The 20145-nt window shown below is 42.9% G+C and overlaps 1 protein-coding gene across 1 annotated transcript in view; it reads left to right on the top strand.

The window, feature by feature from the left end:
• Positions 1 to 4202: 4202 nt before the first annotated feature.
• RSPO2 (R-spondin 2) overlaps positions 4203 to 20145 on the top strand; it is a 112871-nt gene continuing 96928 nt past the window's right edge. The window contains exons 1-2 of the mRNA XM_069006031.1: positions 4203 to 4266; positions 4571 to 4858. Of these exons, the coding sequence (XP_068862132.1) occupies positions 4765 to 4858 (94 nt within the window). The 5' untranslated portion in view covers positions 4203 to 4266; positions 4571 to 4764. The remainder of the gene's footprint in view (positions 4267 to 4570; positions 4859 to 20145) is intronic.

The raw sequence follows: 20145 nt of genomic DNA, 5'->3' as shown, positions 1-20145 counted from the left end.
ATATATAGAAATTTCTTTTAAAGTACAGCCTGGTGTTGTTCGTTTTAAGATGATGAAGTTAGGATACTTACAGATCACATCCTATGGAGCCAAATAAAGAATGGAAAGATTCAATTACAATTACTTTATATTGCAAAAGCAGCAGCGCTTTGGCTTTAATACAGCTGAAATGTAGAAGGTAAGATCTTTTACAGTCAGTGAAACCTCTGTGTAGCACAACACATAAAAATTAATTTTCTATGAACTGAAATTTAGTTCTAGAAAATAATATGATTTCTGAACAGTGCGCAATGAATCATCTCAGCACTATTCAAATACATTAATTTGGCTGCTGAGTGTTTTGAACACTATGTAAAATACACCCATTCTTAGCTATCCCCATTGCTAAAGCTGTTGCCCAGACCATCATCATCTGGTATTTCAATCATTGCCACATCATCTACTTGGGCCTTGACTAAAGCATTTTTTCTATGACTCTGTTAATTGAACACGCTCAGATAATTTTCCCAGTTCCTCACTTTGACAAAGCCCACCTTAGAATGAGTGCAGTATTGATTAGAGCCGCAGCACACACGGGGTGCCATACCTACAGTCAGTTCCTCTCTGTTCATTTAAGTGAAGCTGCAGAGACAAAGGGCTACCATGTCCTACAGAACTCATCCTAGTACTTTTCCTTCCCCTGCTTTTTAATCTCTTGGAGCATCCGACTTTTTTCCCTCTGGCTCCAAAACTGTTCTGGGCTCTGCAGACTCTGGTTTGGCTTCCAGGCCATTGACACCACACTTGGAGAGACCTCAGTAATCTTCAGTGTCAGCAAGACACCTTTCAGAAAGTCCATTCTTTTCTTTATTTCAGACGCTTCCAGAAGTGGAGTTGTGTTAGTGGGGAGGTCCTGATATCACTGTTTGCACAAAGGACTCCAAGACTCTAGGTAACTGTTGTAGAGTCAAAGCCCCATGATTATGGGTTTGTAGATGTGAAACAGTAAAGGAGATTAGTTCCTGGAGACCTCACAAAAGTGTAGTTAACACCTTTGTTTGATTTCCCCTTGTAGTCTGATCTCTCTCTCCCTGGCATTAAAGCTTGGGAGGATCTCTAGGGTGCTGGTACACTTCTTATTTCTGCATCAGAAAACTGCAAGCACATACTCTAAAGATAATGCTGGTGCAAAAAGTCTCACTTTTAGCTGTCTAAGGTACACAACATGTCACATGAAGTTAGAGTGGATACAGGGACTACATATTTGGAGAGCTCCAGTTGCCAGTAAACACACTAGACTGAAATAAATTATGGCCTCTGTTGCAACAAGTTTTACAGGAAAGTTTCACTGTGAAAGTAGATTGGGGAAAATAAAGACCATAAACCACACATATACATGCCTTTTTTTGGCATTCTTTCCCTTTGCATCCACTCCAAATCCAGTTGGATACCACTGACAGTAAGCTAGACTGACCTTGTCTGACTGAGTTCTTAGGTCTGTGTTAATTAGTTGACAGGTCACATCCTTGTAATTCTTAGATTATGACAACACTGAAAGGTCCTGGTGCTCTGCATAACACAATGGGATCTCATACACTCTAACCTCATAATGACAGTTAAAATAAATAAATATTTTGCATCAGAAAATACTCATGTCATAGAATCATAAAATGGCTTGCACTGGAAAGGGACCTTAAAGAATCTCTAGTTCCAACCTTCCTACCATGAGCAGGGACACCTTCTACTAGACCAGATTTTTCTGAGCCTCATCCAACCTAGCCTTCAGCATTTCCAGGGATGGGGCACCCACAGCTTCTCTGGGCAATCTGTGCCAGTGTCTTACCACCCTCACAGTAAAATATTTCTTCCTAATAGCTTGTATGGAACTACTCTCCTTCAGTTTGAAGACATCCCCTCTTGTTGTGTCACTACAGGCCCTTGTAAAAAGTCTCTCTCCTCTTTTCTTGTAGGCTCCCTTCAGGTACTGGAAGGTTGCAATTAGGTCACCCCAAAGCCTTCTTTTTTCCAGACTGAATAATCACAGTTCTCTCAGGCTTTCCTGGAAAAGTGCTCCATCCCTCTAATCATCTTGGTGGCCTCCTCTGGACTCACTCCAACAAGTGTCAACAAAATGTCTTTCCTGTGCTGGGGACCCCAGAGCTGGATGCAGCATTCCAGGTGGGATGTCAGCAGGGTGCAGTAGAGGGGCAGAAACTCCTTCCTTGCTGGCCACACTGCTATGGATGCAGCCCAGGACACATTTGGCTTTCTGGGCTGCCAGTGCACATGGCTGGGTCATGTCCAGCCTTTCATCCATGGCACCCCCAAGTCTATCTCGGCAGGGCTGCTCTTGTGTTGGTACTGGGGGTTTGCCCCAACCCTGGTGCAGCACTAGCATTTGGTCTTGTCAAACCTCATGAGATTCCCATGTGCCCACTTCTTGAGCTTGTCCAGGTCCCTCTGGATGGATGCCATCCTTCAGGTGTGTCAGCTGCACCACTCAGCTTAGTGTCTTCTGCAAATTTGCTGAGAGTGCTCTCAATCCCTACTGTAGTGTGACTTTAAAAAATCTTTGCATTTGATACTAGTGATTAAACTAGTGTAGAACTACTACTGTACACTAGAAAAATATAAAGAAAACCAGCACAGGGATTACAGAAATATCTGAGAGCTTGGGAAACTCAGGATACAGTTTTGACACTGTCTCATACACCCCTTTTGATTTCAGGCAAGTTATTTACCCTCTTTGTAACTCAGTCTTCAGTATGGAAACTGATGATACTGATGCTTCTCTGTCCCAGAAGAATATTTTATGATAAATGCAGTCAAAAATTCTGAGGTCTCAGGGTGGTATGGCAAACACCATACAGTCAGACCTCACTTATCTGTGGTTAGATTGTTCAGGCCATGGATGAAAAGCCAGCCTGGGTCTAACACGATGTATTAGCTCAGGCACAATGCCACATGAATGCAGTTATGCTCTTTCTGAGGCCAGCTCTGCTGTGGAAAGAGTACATCTGCTTTTGTGAGAACCTAGCTGGCTCCATCCTGAGGCAGCTCAGGTATTTCAGCACCAGAGTTATTGGCGCGGGGTTTGGGGGGAGGGAGCAAGAAGGAGGAGCAGAAACACCCAGCACAGACCCAGCCTCGATCCTGGATCCAGCTGGGTTTATGAAACCTGGCTTTGCACCAGCTTTGCCAGACCCACGCTGCCTCCCAGCTTTTGCACCTGCTCCATAGAGCCCCAGGCCCTACGGGGCTCATTAGGTCAGGCACAACGGGATGAGCACCACAAGCAAAGAGTCACGGTCTGTCCATACCTGCAGTGAGGCTGTGAGTGAGGAGCAGAGAAATAAATGGCACTGTGGAGTCAGTGTAGTGGATGTTACGAGGAATTAACAGAGCCTCCTGTATTAAAAGTAAATTCACTTAGAAACTTTTGGCTTTCCCCTTGTTTCAGCCTTCCTTATCTGTACTGCTGGGATTCCCATTTTACTAGCTTTACAATAGCTTTGCCAAGTAGAGATGTGGCTAGAAACCAGTACAAATCACTTACTGAACTCACACTTTAGGACTTCTAGAGCCATCTTGCCAAGACAATGAAAGTGGTGTTTCAAGGAAGAGACTTTGAAAAGTGTGAGATCAGATTTTAGGAAGTCAGAAGGAAAGAGGGGGGTGAGGTGGGGGGTGGAATAAATCAATCAAGCTCTTAAATCCAGGGTTGAAAGACATAATTATCAAGAAGAAAAGAAAAGGGAAAGGAAAAATAAAAAAGAAGAGGGCGAGAAATGAGGAGGACTAGGTTTCAGCAGGCGCTAAGCAGGGCAAAGAAACGACGAGGAGGCTTTGCGGGGAGAGGGAGAAGCCCGCCGAGGAAGAGCCTCCAGGCGAACGCAGCCTCCCGGCGAACGGCCGGGCTGGCGTTAGGGCCCGGCGGAGGCGGGGGCGCGGGCCGGGGCGGGCGGCGCCAGGGCTGGGCGGCGGGAGGGCCGGGGCGGCGGCACCACCCACGTACCGCGGCCCCGCGCCGCCGCGCATCCCCGCGGAGCCCGCACGGCCCCGCCGCCCGCGCCCCCGCCTCGCCGCATAAAAGGAGCGGGCGGAGGCGGGCGGCCGGGGGCCCGGCGCGGACACCGCCTGCATGTGCCCGGGAGCCCCCCGCCGCCCGCTCCGCCGAGCCCGCGCCCCGGCGGCCGCCGCCGGCCCGCGTGGGGCTGCCCCGCGGCGCGGAGCCGCGCTCGGGACCCGGCGGCGGGACGGGGTGGCCGCGGGGCCGCGCCGCGGGAGGTAGGGGGGGACGGCTTCGCCCCGCCGTGCCGCGACCTGAGCGCGTGTGGGCGGGGAGCGCCCGCGCCGGGATAAATAGCGCTGTCCCCCGGCTGACAGCCCGTCCCGGGGCGCGCGGGGGCCCGGCAGCAGCGCTCGCCCGCAGCTGTGGGACACGCTCGGGGCTCTCGGTGACTCTGCTCCGCGGTCCCGCTCCTGCCCCGACCCGCGTTGTGATTTTTCTCTGTCTGTTTTTGGGGAGAGCCGGAGCAGGGGAGGACCAGGAGAGCACGGTGCCAAGCCTTTCACCTCTCTCTCCCTGCAGCATAGGGGAGATGCTGGAAGCGGCGGTGAGTTCGCAGCGCCCGAGAAGGGCGGCAAGAGGCGTGTAAACTCCTGCGGTCCCCAGCGGCAGCCGCTGCCCCGCGACCCTCCGCCGGCCCCTCCTCGCCCCGCACGCCGCTCGTCTCGCCGCCCTTCGCTGCCGCCGGAGGAGGCTGCCCACCCCAGCGGCCCAGGATGCAGTTTCGCCTCTTCTCCTTTGCCTTGATCATCCTGAACTGCATGGATTACGGCCACTGCCAGCCCGGCCGCTGGAGACGCAGCAAGAGAGGTGAGTGGCGCCGGCTGCTCACCCGGGACAGCGGGAAGGGCCGGGGCAGCGGGAAGGGCCGCTCTCCGGCAGGTGAGCCGCGCTCCGGCTCCGCGGGCACCGGGCCGGCACGTGGGGCGGCAGCGGGGGCGAGCCCAGGGCGCGGGGCCGTGCCGGCGTGGCCACCCCTGCGCGGGGCTGCCGGCCCCCTCCTGCTGGGGAGGTCGAGCCGCGAGCGGGAGCAGCGGCGTGGACGTGAGCTCCGCTGGGAAGGAACCGGCCGGAGCCCGGGGCTGCCGGGGACGAGAAAGTCGAGCGGTAGGCGCACCGCCCCCGGCCCCCACGACGTGTCCTCCCCGCGGGGCCGGTGGAGCCGGAGTCTCTCTGGGAGCTGCCCCCCACGGGAGGGTCCGTCGCGGGCAGGGGACGTCGCTGATGTCGCCGTCGCTCCTCGTCCAACAGCTCACGGCAGCCGGGGGATCGCTGTTAGCCCGCGCAGTTAAGACTCGCGTGTCCATGGGACGGACTTTGAGGCTGCTTTCCGTGGACGTTTCCGAGGCAGAAAAGCGGCTTCTCCCCTTCCATCCTCCGGCACCGCCGTGCCGCTCCCGCGGGGCTTGGCCGCCGGGAGAGCCGCGGCGGCGGAGCGCACCGCGCCTTGCCCAGCGCCCAGGGCGTTTCTGTGCCGCCAGCTTTGCTGAAAACGTGCAGATCCCTTTGAGAAAAAGACATAAACGGTGCGTTGGGACTTCATCTGTTTCCCTAAACGCTGGTGTCGGGATGCCGGAGCTTGGGAGCCGGAGCGGTGCAATGTGCCAGTACAGCTCCCGTGTGGACGGAGAGGTTACTGCAGCGCCTTCCGGCTGGCAGCCTGCCCGAGGCTTCGGCTGTTTCTTTTTTACTTTTTTTTTTTTTTTTGTGAGGAGGTTCACCTTTTTATAAAATGTTTTTATTATCCACATAATCTGAATTATTTTTCTATGCCTTTTCCTGTTATTTTCTCGGCCATGCCTCCCCTTTGCATTTCTAAAGTTAGCTGAAAATCAGGTGGCTCAAGCTGCTGAGAAATCCGTATTTCTGAAAGAATTGCACTTTTAGTGGTATTATTTGGAAGGGGAGGGACTTAACATCTTCAGTGTTAAGCTTCTACAAATAATAAAACCGTGAGAAGGAAACAGCTTTCACTTTCATACATGTATCACCTTCAGAGTAGGTACAAATAAAATTGTAAAGCAATTTAGTTTTGATAGTTTTTCAACAGATGGTTTCCAGAGTTTAATTTCTGTGTGTGTGTGGCTAAAACGATAGCAGTCCTTTAAAGTGACCAGACTATCTGTGCTAACAAAGGGTATACTGTGTCTTTAATTAAATGTGGAACTACTTAGAGTGCTGGCTAGACAGCGGAGGGTGATAGTGGTATTTCTGCTTTACAACAGAGCTTAAGGGCTGCATTGTGGGAGTACTGAAATGAATAGACATCTAACTCAAGTTGTGTGAATTGTCCTCCTACAAAAACTTAAGCTGGTTTTAATTGATCTCATGTTCACTGATTGATCCTAGACCAATTGTTGTGCTTGTTGAACAGTTGGCTTTTCCAAAGGAGATTGATTTAAATTAGTTTTTAGTTTAATTATTGGATAAATACAATCAGTATTGATAGTTGACTTACTGGCACTGTTTCATGCTATCACCTAAGGGTTTTGTTTTGGGCTTTGAAGAATGCAGTCTTTTTCAGTTAATAAGTCTAAAGAAGTAAGCATAACCAGTTCTAAGCACGGAAAGCAAAATCTAAGAACGTATTCAAATTATAATAGATATTTGCCATGACACATCCAGTCTGAAGTAATGCTTTCGTACAGGACCCAAAATTCCAATAATTTCACAATTTTTCCATATCCCATCTGCAAATAATCAGGCAGTCACTGTGGGGTACTGGCAGTCAAAATTTCTCTGGCATTCTGTTTTGTCTGTTACATGATCTCAGATGCTCCATAATATCGTTTTCTTAATGAAATACAATTTTTGGCATAGATTAAGTCTCCTGTGTGGTAGGAATCAGTTGCATTCAGTCTGGAATTATGGACAAGTATCATGTGTAGCTGATTTTTTTAAAGCAGCTAAATGTACAATAAACTTTAAGTATTTATGCCCGTATTGGCATTTGCGTGGCTTTGTTGCTGATGTAGAATACTCTAGTAAAGAAGAATTAAGTAAATTTGGGGGAATGTTCCCAGAGTTCCTCATTCACCATCTGCTTGCAACCCTTTCCCAAACCAAGTCTTGCAGCATTGCAAGAATGCAAGAAGCGGAGTAATAAAATAGGGTTTAGAAAGTGGTTCCTACCTGGCATTGACTTGTGCTTTGTTAGTCAATGTCATTTCACTAAATTTTTTTGGATAAATCTATAATAATCAAGAGGCTCTGCTTATTCCATTGCTGCTCTTAGTTACTTTTTCAGCTCATTAGAATATTGCTTTGCATAGTTGCTCAGAACAGAACATTACTTTCCTTAAAACATCCCACCAAATTCTCCCTCTGGAAGTCTCTGCCCTGAGCAGGTAATTATGACCTTTTTGCCTTTCCTGCAGAAGATATTTGAAAACCTATTTACGGGTTACCTAGCTTAAAGGTCAGTGGTGTAATATCACAGCTGGTTTAGCCTAGTCTTTCCTTTTCTTGTTGAATTGTATGACTTGATTTTTTGTTTCTCTTGTATGCCTTCTTCAATTAAAATTTATATCTCTTTTTCAGATTTCTCTTTAGCAGTCAGTATAAGATGGGCAGCTTCATGTCTTAGCATTTCACTGAATATCACAGGGTGCATGAAAGACTAGTGGTTTTGAGATGTAATGAAAACAACTTTTCCAAAGAGTACCACAAATCAAAATGGGGATACATAGAAATGAAGACCCTCAGGCTGGCTTACTGGGAGGTGTGATGGTATTCTGCAAAAGCTTTGACAGAAGAGATTACAGGGATCATTATAAACAGCCGTCAAAAAATAGATGCTAACAAAATTCCCCGAGGGAAAAAAGTCAATGTGATAGCAGTGCCTGCATTGATGGGAAGACTCAGGAGCCTACAGAGAGGCTCTCTACAGTTGGTGAGACCAACATTGGAATAATAAAAGATGTGAATGGGACACATTCACATAGTTAAACCAGAAGTTGCTTATATCCAAGAAATCAAAACTTGTGGCTGTAAAATATTTGTCTTTCCATTTAGTTCCTGTTCATGGAGTGTCATGAGGGCTAAGGTGAATACTTATCTCCTAGATACTTACACTCTGTGTTAGAGGTACGTAAAGGTGGAATACCTGCAAGGAATGAATAATAAGTGACAGTGGTGATGGCAAAATATCCACAGGTGGAAACAGGAGGAATACTGGGGGCAGGAAATTGCCCAAGTGTTTCTCAGACCTCAATATAGCTTTGTGTACGGTATTTATAGAAGAATATGCGTATATGGAAGGGCACAGTCACTGGGTTCAAAATTATGTAAATTAAATCTTTATCATCTTAATGTAAGATGAGAATCTTGACCACAAACCTGTTAGTAATATAGGAAGCTGTTACATGGATTTTCAACTGGAAGAAAAACCTGCTTGGATATTGGGTATTGTGATTTAGCTTTCCTAACAAGGCACTTACCTGAGACTGGGATAGTCTTGGAACCTGTCTCAGATGGATTGTGTTGTCAGGCTTTGGGAAAGATAGATGATTTGAGCATTAGAGAAAAAGAACCTGTGTTGGAAATACTTAACAGAAATGAATACCACATCTACTTTTACAAGGACTCTACTAGCTCCTAAAGAGTAATTTATCTCAAAAAAAGTCATATTGCAAAGAATTGCCTTTTAATTTGCTAGCGTTATCAAAAAACCTCTCTTTGAGGTTGAAACACATGTTACATTTGGAAGACAGTTAACTTTTTATCTGTGGTTTAAGACTTAAAATCTTATGTGGTAGCTGTACTTTGAGATACATTTTTTCCTCAGGTGTGACATTAAGCGGTTGTGACAGACCCTGTGAAAGAACTGAGATGTGCTAACACAAGTGGTAATTTTCCAGGCACTCATGATCAGTAAGAAATGCTTTGTGGCGTAGCTTCTGTTCCTCAGACCCCTACTTAAGATAGTCACTAATCATTCTTTATACTTACATCGTTACTACAGCAGTTAGGATATCCAAGCACTGTAACCATTGAAAAGTTAAAACTTTTAAACGCTTGGCTATTTACACTTACTATTGGGTACATCTGAGGAAGTTTCTTAAACTGACAGAAGTCAAAATTTCTGTGTGAATGACTGAATACTGAACTAGCTAATGATGCAGTGTTACTGAGGACAAACAATGCTCAAATGGATTGTGAAGATTTGCCCGAAAGATGCTCAAAACACCAAGAGCAGGATTCACTGTCAAAACAGACACCTAAGTTTAGGTGTTAGATTCAGCTTCCCAAAGTAGGTTTGTAGTGCTGCTTATGATATTTAAAAGATATACTTCTGGGCTTGGTATGTACATGACCCTCTTTAGCAGCCAGAGGCTGGGCAGGATACCTTGGGGCAGGTCCTGTGCATCTGTCGACTTTGCGTGTCCCAAGACCTGTTATTGTGGAAGCTAGAAATGGGGAGCGTGTTCTGGCACTGTGTTGCTGTGTTGTGCTTTTCCTTGCCTGTATCCATCCCTTTTGGTTCCATTATTGGTCACTTGGGCTTAGGATGCTGGGCTAGATGGGTGTGCCTGATCAGACCTTGAAGTCTGTGTACATACTTTTGTGTTAAAACCTCCTATGAGATTTCCACTGTGATGAAGAACTTAGATTTGTGTGCTTGATAAACTTGGCTTAACTCTATATTTTCCCCTTTTGGGGGATGGAGGGGATACACATTTTCTAAGGCTTGGCTGAAGACTGTCCCTAAAGCAGCTCAAAATGTGTGACAGACACTGAAAGTGAGTTTCTACACTAATATAGGGACTCCGTGGTGATAACAGCAAGAATGCAGTTTCTCAACTCAATGTGTAATTTACAATATACAGGCCAGCATAAGTACTATGATAAAGTGTGTTAGCATGGCGTTGTTTACATAAGCTGCCTTTAATGAAAAATATGAAATTATTTAAAAGGTAGAAAGTGGAAGAGGTGCTTGCTATCAAAATTCGAAGAATAAAGAAATAAACAATGGTCTTTCTGTAGGCTGTTTCTGTGTTGGGTTTTTTCTTTCTCTTGCTCTTTCTGCCAAGACTCTGATTATCCCATGGAGGTCTGCATTTCTTTTCTGATCATCTAGCTATTTTTTAATACCAAAAACTTCATCTTGCTAGGGGGACCGTCTAGTCAAACCTGCAGATCATCATAGGCTGAAAACATTGCCCAGTGCACTGTACATCCAACTTGAAAGCTTATAGCTCCTTTCCAAAAATGCATCCTTGATTATGAACTCCGGGGTGAGATTCATGTGACATGTAACTATCTGGAACATGAAGGTCTACATTTTCTTTCATAATTGATGTAGTGCTAGTTGGTGCAGTGCATCAAACTGTTGGTACAATTTAACTCATCCAATGGTCGGTGCCTGCCTTTGAGCAGATAAAGCATACCCCTAACTAAATAAATATAAAATAAAATTACTTGATTACCTCTATCTGTAATTGAAGTGTAGTTCAGCCACACATTTCTTCAGTGTTAGCCCCTAAACTAAACTGAAATCAGTCCCCAGTGAGAAAGGATCCACCACTCATATTAAAATTATATGTTAGTGCAGCTCTTTTAACAGATACAGTCCCTGAAAGTGGTAATTTCTCCCATATTAGAGATTGATTTAGTTTCAGGTATTTTTTAATAATTTAATTCCTCAAGCATGCCCTTTCTTTTCACCTCAAAGTTTTGTTCAGGCACAGTTGGAGAACCTTCTGTATTTGTCTAGGCTCCAAGTATTTGCTAATCCTTTTCTTAGTGAAAAGCATGACTTCATATGTGTTGGCTTTTGATAATGCCCAAATGTAACAGCTTGATCCGTTCATCATGGACTGCTTTAGACACTGAAATTAGGTGCTGCCATGGTTTGTATACTCATTGTATTTGTAGTATGAAGTACTGACACTTACCAAAGATGTAATGCTTTGGTAAGTGTCAGTGTGGTGCTGCAAAGTAATTTTGTGCAAGAAGACTAACTCTGTCACTGTTTGGGGCAGTAGGGATGGGTTTAAATCCTGTTTCCAAGTAATTTTTGGTGTAGAGCATGGAACAGGCTTTGTATTTCTTTTTGATGCTTAGATTCTAACTAATACATCTTAGGAAGTGAGGTGTTGAAGTGTCAGTTGGTTCTTGCTTGCAGCACCATATGGCAGATGCAGAGCTCTCTTTCCTGCCTACGTGGTGGCTGTGTCCAGGCAGCTCCATTCATAAAGGCCACTTACTGATCAGACTTTCGTGTTACACTTGTTGAACTTGGCATATCTGTGGGCAGTAAGGTCACTTGTAAGTCTGACTTGAATTCTAGCTGTGTCACTTTATTCTCTCTGTATTTGGCTCCTGTTCATTTTCACTAATACTTTTCAAAACTCTGAGGAGAAAGGAAGTTGCAAGGGGTCAGGGTGGTGGTCTCTGCAGCGTATGCCCCAAAAAGGCAGATAGTGGTGCAACCCAGTGTCAAACACAGGAGAGGCAAGAGTGAAAGAATGAGTTTGCCAACACTCTAGTGTCACCTTTCCAATGAAGTTTCTGCAGTGGAGGGTGTGGGTGGGATAGAGGAATTACAAGAAATTGGTATTTATACATAATACTATTTCAAAATACTTAATTGGTGTGAAACCCATGTTCTGAACATGGAATGGAGAGGACAGGTGTAACTCTTGTGAAATGATGGAATATCATGATATTTTCCTCTGTAGATCTTCCTCCTAAAAGGATTTGAGACTTTAGTTGTATGTCCTTACTTTGGGATTGCTGTGTATTAATACTTTGATTTCAAACAGCTATGCACATCTCTGACCTTTGTCTGTCAAACTGTGGTCCATGGAGCAGCGGCTAGCATTTTTGGATGTGTAGAGATCACATTGTCTCATCCTAGTGTTTCTACCTAAATACCCTTGAATGAAATGCTCCAGTGAATTTATATAGCTCTGCTTTAATCTTATCCTATTTTGATCCAAGTGCTTGTAACTTACATTCAATGTTGCTTAAAATTTCTTTTTAGGGGACAGCATACGAAAGATTGGCAATTAAATTTTCTGACATTTCTTCTTGTTTGTGGACTTGAATGTACAAACTGTGAAATGCAAAAGGATATAAAAGAAGTAGAACTATAGTGTGGGGAAGAGATTAGTTTTTATGGGAAAGCAGAGAAGCAATTAGTATTTAAGGTACCTTGATTATATGATCAATGAGAGGCTTTTAAGATCCCATCTCAAGATCTGGTGAGAAGTGCAAAAAACCTTCATGTTCTTTGTTTCAGTAATTAATCAGTTATGTATTTCTTTTTGAAACACAAATTTCAGTGTCAAGTACTTGATGTATCTCTTAGGATTTTGTCCTTTTATGAGGAAATGCTGTCTCCTTTCCTTACTTTTTTGTTGATTTTATGGGATGTTCATAAGACTGTAACTAGGGAAATGTAAGCAATTACAGGTTATACAAAGAATATTTAGAAGAGGTGTGAAGTTCTGTAGTTGTGTTTCTAACACCCCCCCCACACACACACTTTCAGTGGAATCATGTGTTTGATGAGGATAACAGCAAATCTCATGTATAGTTAACACAGATCCAAAATATCATAAAAGTACTTCTACTATGATTTTCTGTTTTTAAAAATATTTTTTCTCTCTAGGATTTAAATCTAAAAATAATCAAAAATGTATGGTTTAGGGACTGAGTCTCACATTTACCTTGCAGAAACTTTTGTCTGTATTTTTTGTGATAATTGTCAAGATTTTTTCCATCTTCATGAAAAACAGACCCAAACATAGATGTAGTGAGGTGGAGGAAGGGACCTGGAAAATAAGTAGCGTTTTTGATATTGGCTTTTAGTTGGTGGGTTTTTTTAATCACTGGACAGTTGCATGAGCACTAACTCAGAAGTAGACCATATGCAGCAATGAAGACAGTTTGTACCTTTTTATCTTGGAAGATACTTGTACTGCTTTTACACTGCAAAGGGACAAGTGTATTTGTTTTAGAGAATTACAGTGCTGCCGTGAAATATAAACTTCCTGATCCAAGCACATTATTTTCTTTTTTGAGTTGAAATGCTGGCTGAAATATGTTGCACACAAACATATACTCTGCCGTAATGTATGGTCTTCTCAGCCGTATGGTTGCCACCTTTGGAATACCAAAAAAACCCCAAACTAGCCACATCAGACAAGTGGTTGTTGTGCATGCACAGATTAATCTGCATGTGCATAGCAGTGCTGACAACACCCATCACGTCCATACTTTATGGGCAAGATGCAAACAACTGAAACAGCAATTGTGCTTAGTAAAGATAGATATTGCTGATTGGCTCTTTCTTCTTTCTGGAATGACTCAAAAATGTTGGTCTTCCAACTTGCACAGTGTTTCCACTGGCTAGCATATAGCTGTGACTCTTCTGAATGGGAATTAAAGTTCTATCATCTTTTGCTTTATCTATATTGAGTTGGTACTTGAGGGTCCCAGCTGAGGTGAGGCCCTGTAGTGCTGGCCCTGCTTAGACGACAGCCTCTGAACTAAGGTTGCCAGAGCAGAAATCAGAAATCTGTCCTAGATTTCCTTCCTATAGCAGATATGTTCTTTGGCCTTTCATGAGAGCTAGTTCAGACCTGGTTTACATCTCAGTTTACACAGTGCACACTGATAATGTGGTAGGCATGGATTCAGTTTTGACTCAGCAAGAGTAACTGTAGCTTGGCACAATCACTGTGATGCACACGAGGTGCTTTAGGTTGTGTTCACAGCACAACGACACAGCAGCTGCTGGTTGTAGTTTGCTTAAAGCTTTTAGCAATTATTGTGAAATACTTACAACTAGCCTCTGATCTGAGCTACTTCGCTCTTTCAAGAAATCTAAACCCAAAGAGCATTTCACAGAGAGTTTGTTTATTTATCTGTCCGCATCAGGTTACATGTTTTACTTTCACCAGGAACATTCTCAGGAGGTGGTTTTACCTCTAAATTTGATTTCCTGGCTTCTCCAAAATGGTCAGTGTTCTCTCCCTTACTTTGCTGAGTGCCAGGAAAGCTGACATTTTGAGGGACATCTGAGGGAAGGCACCTTTTAGAGTAGGGTAGCTGCGTGCCTTTGCTGTTGTGATCTACTCCTGCGGCTGCAGGACAGTTGTTCAACTTAAGTTCCTTGCCTGGGCCATGCAAAATATGCCTGGCCTTCATGCATCTGTCTTGGTCTTTTTTAAGTTGTTCAACAAATATTGATGGTACATGAGTAGATCATATGTTTGATTTTACCTGACATGGTTCAGTGTTGGAAATTCTGCCTCCCTGGTAAGAGGGTACCTTCAGGATGTCAGAGGGATTGCTTTCATTGTTAGTCTTTCTACCTGTAAAACTTGTGGTTCATATATGTATACATCAATGCAAATGGTAACAGAAAAGAAATCCCTCTTTTCTGTAAATGCTAAGCAGCTTCCCAGTGTGAAATGTTAATATTATGGCAGTAGGGATGTAAATAATGTAAGCATCTAACTGAAATGGTGCTTCTAGACAGGTGTTTTGGCTTCCAACTCTTTTTCTTAGAGCACTATTGCAATATGCTGGAATGCAGCATCTTTGCTGATGCTGAGACGACACTGGGTCATTGTTTCTCTTTCTAGCTATAACGGAACTGCAGAATTACAAGTGCTTATCATAATTCTTTTATTAGTCTCAGAGTTCACTGAATTTCATCTGTGCCCTTCAAAGATGTTTTGGAATTCAGTTTTAGGAAATGCTTATGGCTATAGTTAGGAATTAAAATGAGAGGAATCTCTCATATTTTTTTGGTAGTGTTTAAAGTAACTTTTTTCTTTTTTTTTTTTTTTGCTATAAAGTTTACTTTGACTCCAGTATACTCTGGGTTTTTTTTTTTTTTTTGTAGTTGGTTAGGTTTTTTAAAATATAGATTCTTATAGAAGTAGAAAGCTATGACCTGCCTTGATGCAAAATGTGTGGTGTGAAACTGAGAAGAAAATTTGCAGAATCTTTTATTTAGGTGAACAGAACCTGTAGACTGCCTAGTTCTACACAGCATGTATCTCTAGTGCTGTACAGATGTGGGGTAGCAAAAATATATATACTCCTTTTGACGGGTTTAGGTAAACAAAACTGGCACATGGAGAGGAAGAAGAGGCATAGAATAACCATTTTATTAGTGGTTTGGGACAAAGTTGGATATCTGATCTCTAGTTTTGATTCTCAGATTTGTCCATATTCACTGGATTATGTAGTCCCTCTGTGTTGAGGGCATGTACTTGCACAAAAAAAGTATTTCCTCCATTTCAGATTAGTGTTCAGTCTCATCTGCATCTCTTTGAGCAAGAAAGACAATTTTTCTTTCTGCATTTGTGCTGTACATCTCTTTTGCATGGTCTCTGCAACCCAATACAGAGACTTCTGTATTGTGTCAAAGGGAATCTAGTTTGGCTCAGCTTTGAGTACAAGAAGAGGATGATACTGTCTGTTCTTCTCCCAAAAAAGTCTTGTTATTTGCATCTTGCACCAGCAGTGTTATGGAAAATATCCCCAAACCAGGGGACATCAACAAGCTGGAGAAATCGAAAGAAACCTCACAAAGTTCAACAAGAAGTGCAAAGTCCTGCACCTGGGAAAGAACAACCCCACACATCACTATAAGTTGGAGGGCAATCAGCAGGAAAGCAGCATGGCAGAAAGGGCCCTGGGGGACATGGTTGATGCTGTGCTGAATGTGAGCCAGCAATGTTCCCTTGCTGCAAGGAAGGCTAATGGTGGTCTGGATTGCCAGCAGGTAATTCCTTTAGTCAGCACTGGTGAAGCACAGCTGAATGCTGCGTCCTTCTCTGTGCTTCTCTAGAACTAGAGAGAGTTCAGCAAAGGACCACAAAGATGATTAAGGGACTGGAGCATCTCTCCTGTGAGGAAAGCTTGAGAGAGCTGGGACTATTCAGGCCAGAGAAGGCTCAGAGGGGTTCTCTTCAATGTAGCTGAAGGGAGGGTGCAAATAGGTCAGGGCCAGGCTCTTGCCAATGGTGCTCAGTGACAGAACAAGAAGCAATGAGCACAAAGTGAAACACAGGAGGTACCCTCTGAACATCAGGAAAGACTTTTGCACAGTCCTGACTGAGGACTGGCATGTCTTGTCCAGGGAGATTGTGGAGTCTCTGCCCTTGGAGATACTCAGAAGTCATCCACGTGTGGTCCTGGGCAGCTGCATTTGTCTGTCCCTACTTGAACAGGGTAATTGGAGTAAATGGTTCCTTTCACCTCCAGGTGTTCCTTCCAACCTCAGCTGTTCTGTGAGAGGTGGTTTGGAAATATTTTGGGTACCTGGCTTGTGCCTGCTTTTTTTTTTAGTTATAGCCAGATGTGGAGAGGGAACAGGCAATCCATTCCTGTTAGGAATCCTTAGTGACTGAATCATGTACAGTTGCAATCCCCTTAACATTGTTGGCGTACTAATATCAGCCCAGAGAAGCTTCTTGGTATTTAGCAGTAGCACAGAGTGTCATAAAAGTAAGATTCTATGTCATGCTAATTTTGCATCACATGAGTTCCTTGCTCACCCATTTTTCTTCTCTCAAGTATTTACAGATACCAGAGAGTGTACTGTGAATGTAATAATTATGATGCTAGACCTAACTCTGGTCTCACTCATTTTGTTGTAAATCTGGGGGTGATGTCAATCTGTCTTAGGCATAGCAGATATTCTTGAGGTGGTGCTTGCTCTGGGATATTGTTGCCAATTTGCTAATGCTGTATTTGAGAACTCCTTAATTACTTTTAGCTCTTTCATCAGACTCCTGGAAAAAGTCTTGCTGCTTCCAAATTTTATTTCAGTTATTGTAATTAGCGCTGGCATCAATATGTAGGGTTTATTTTGGCTTTGGAAAAGGGGTGAAATGTAACTCTGTTAAACCTGAGTCTGAACAGAGACTTGGTTTTATATTGTTTTCTCTAATAGCTTTCCAAGCAGGCACTAAGTGAAACTTCTACATATTGAGCCTGATGTAACATGAGGCTCATTGGGTAAAATAACATTAGTCTGTGCTACTTAAACACACTGGAAGGCTTAAGGAGGAGAGGAAGGAAAATATTTGAAGAGATCAACTGGATGTGGTCGAATACATGTAATGTCACCTGAGAAGGATTAGAATTTGCCAAAGCTTGACCTGAACGAAGACCTCCATTTAGGGCTTGTGTTCCTACCAGATCAGCTGCAGTGGTTTTTCTATGCACAGTTCTCTACCAGCAGTCATGGAGTGAAAGAGTCCAGTGATTTACTTGGCTTCTGTGTCTCAGCTGTAGTAAGTTTAAAAAAAAAAAAATAAAAAGGTCTCAGTTTAACATTCCTTCTCCTTATTAGCTGCAGCTGCCTTTTTCTAATTACTAAAGTCAACTTTTTTTTTTTCATCTGCATTCTGTTGCTTTTATCTTTGCTGGGAGCTCAGTGTATGCGCTCTAGCTGATAAGCAGCTACACGTGTAGTTCATATCCATAGATGTGGGCAGCTTCAAAAAAAATACATGCACTGACACTTCAAATTCCAGGAGAAGACCCAGTGGAGTGGTTAGTAGCAATGGTACTTCATCCACCATGATATTTGCTTTCTGATTGTGGTGTTAGCAAACCCAGTGACCTTATTCTTAATAACATTACTGTGATTGTGTCTTTGAAAATCATGTGTTCTTCTGTTTTGTGATAGTGTTTAAGAGTGCTCAGGATGCTTTCTCATGCCTCTCTCTGAAGTGATGGGTATCTCTTACAGGGGTAGAAATGGAGTCCTGCGGTTACAAAATAAAGTAAAAGAGAATGACATTTGGGGCTGCTTTAGTACCTCTGAAAAAACAAGTCACAAGTGATACTCTTTTTACTCATGGCATAGGGGTTGAAGAAAACGAAGTGATCGTGCCAATGTCATGCGACTAGACAGGTGTTCACCACAGCAGGCCCCTATAGCCATTCCTGCTAAATCTGAGGTTTGACTATTGAATGATAAAGTAGGTAATACTTGTATATAGCAATAAAAAAATACAAATTTTCTGATTAAGGTTATAGTTTTTTCAGAGGAATAACTTCATCTCATGCTTCTAGATACAGCCTTGAGTGTCACAGACTAGGAATACTCTTAATGGGGAGATGAATTTGCCTTTGCCACCAAGAGGTTTCTGATACCTTGCTCTAAAGCATTGATTGCTGCTGGAGTGAGCAATGCTTCTGCTCAGTATAACAATTTCCATGTAAAATTTTTGTTGCAAAGTTTCTTTTTCTACACAAAGTGGTAATTGATTCTATGTTTTTGAGGTTCAGCATAGCATGTGCCATTCTGGGCTTGATCTTAAAAATACCTCAAGCCACAGTTAAGTTTGGTGGATATGTAATGAGAAAAAACAAACAATGAAATGCAGTGCTGTGGAGGAATAGCATGTCTCTCAAGAGACTTATATTGCAATGATCTAATGTCAGAACTATTTAGAGTTAATCTTCTTTTGCATTTACATCTCATACCACTAAATTATGAAATGGTGACTAAGATTAAACCATTTTGTTTAGACACAAACATAGTTGACTTGTATTTCATCACTGCTTGTTATTGAGTTTATTTGTATCTTGTTTTTGTCATTCATTCTTAGTTTGTAACAGAAATACACTCTCTCTCTCCTTGTAGTAATCATGTAGAGATCCCCATGATATTCTACTGTGTGGAGTAATTTCTCTTTTGTTTATGTATGTTTAGCTAAGAAGAAATCTGATTAGCTGAATGCTCTTGATAATATTCAAGTACATCCCAGAGCTTTGCATTTGCTGTTTGATGTTCCATTTTACAGCTTTACTTAAACGCTCTGCAGGGATTGTGGTTTAGTGGTGAGAGCATGAAATTTGAATCCAAGGTGCCTGGTTCTCTTACCAACAGAGCTGGTCAGTATGTTTAAAACCAGATTCTTCTGCCCCACCACCCCATAACAGATTTTTGCATGTGTGTCTACAAGTTTTTTTTCTCTCTGTTTTTCTTAAATAAGTGTTGAGCAGCTTAAGCAGGCACTGAAAGTGTGTCTTTCCCTTCTGTGCCTCAGTACCTCTGGTGTAGGGGGTCGTGTTTTATCACGGTGCAGTTTAAATTGTATCAGTGATATGCATGGCTAACAGGTGTTAATCTCTAGGCATTTATATGGTTATTATGAAGGATAATAAGCACATAAATAAGTTTCCTGCCTCCAAGTTTATTGACTGAGCACACAGCAGCATGTAGGACATTGCATCCATGGCATTGATCTAGGAGCTTTAGAAAGTGCTGGCTCTATCTGATGCAGAGTCATTTGTGCTGTTATGTCTATCAGAAATGAGACAGCAAAACCTCCATGACTCTGCATCAGTGCTCTGCAGGGTGCAGAAACTACTACTGCCTTTTTTCATTACTAGGTAAGTGTCTGAAAGTATTTAAATGGGTTGTATCCTGACATTTAAACTTTCAGACACAAAGGATGGAGCTCTTCAGTTGCAGGTAGGTATTTGCAGTAGTCTGACTTAATTGTTGCACGAAGAACTTATGTATTCTTAAAAAACCAAAATTATGTTTTACTTCCTTCCAAAGTGAGGTAGTTGTATTATCAGATACCTCAGAACTGGGCTGTGAAATTAAGATGTCTCAAAGAGGCCCACAGTTAAGAGTTACTAAGCTGATCACCTTACTAAATTTAACTTATCTGAAAGTGGAAACATAGCTTTAAAAATTTAAGATATTCTCAAAATTAAGAAATGTGTATTTTTGTATTAAGAATATAAAAAAAGGATATAGAATTTTCCTCTTTGCCTTCTCAGAGCTTCCACTGTCTTTTTTTGTCTCTGGTCTCTCATTAGTCACATTGCAAACATAATCTGTGTATGTCAGCCAGATAGCTTTTAGTTTTTTAGAAACATATGACCTGTCTGTTTCTAAGACTGTACTTGCATTTCCACAGGGTTATGAAAACAAATCAATAAGCCCTTGCCAAATACTATTTCTAATTTCTGCTTGAAATGTACTGAATGGTAAGCTCAGAGTACACAGGTAAATTTAATACATTTTTATTTTTTATCTTCTTTATGAGGGAATTCTCATTGGAATTTTAAAAGGCCCTGTAGTTATTAAGTGTCATTTT

Source organism: Aphelocoma coerulescens, chromosome 2 (genome assembly GCF_041296385.1).
Source record: "Aphelocoma coerulescens isolate FSJ_1873_10779 chromosome 2, UR_Acoe_1.0, whole genome shotgun sequence".
In the NCBI taxonomy this organism is placed as follows: domain Eukaryota; kingdom Metazoa; phylum Chordata; class Aves; order Passeriformes; family Corvidae; genus Aphelocoma; species Aphelocoma coerulescens.
The sequence above is the reverse complement of the archived record's forward strand: the minus strand, read 5'-3'. Positions and strand labels throughout refer to the sequence as shown.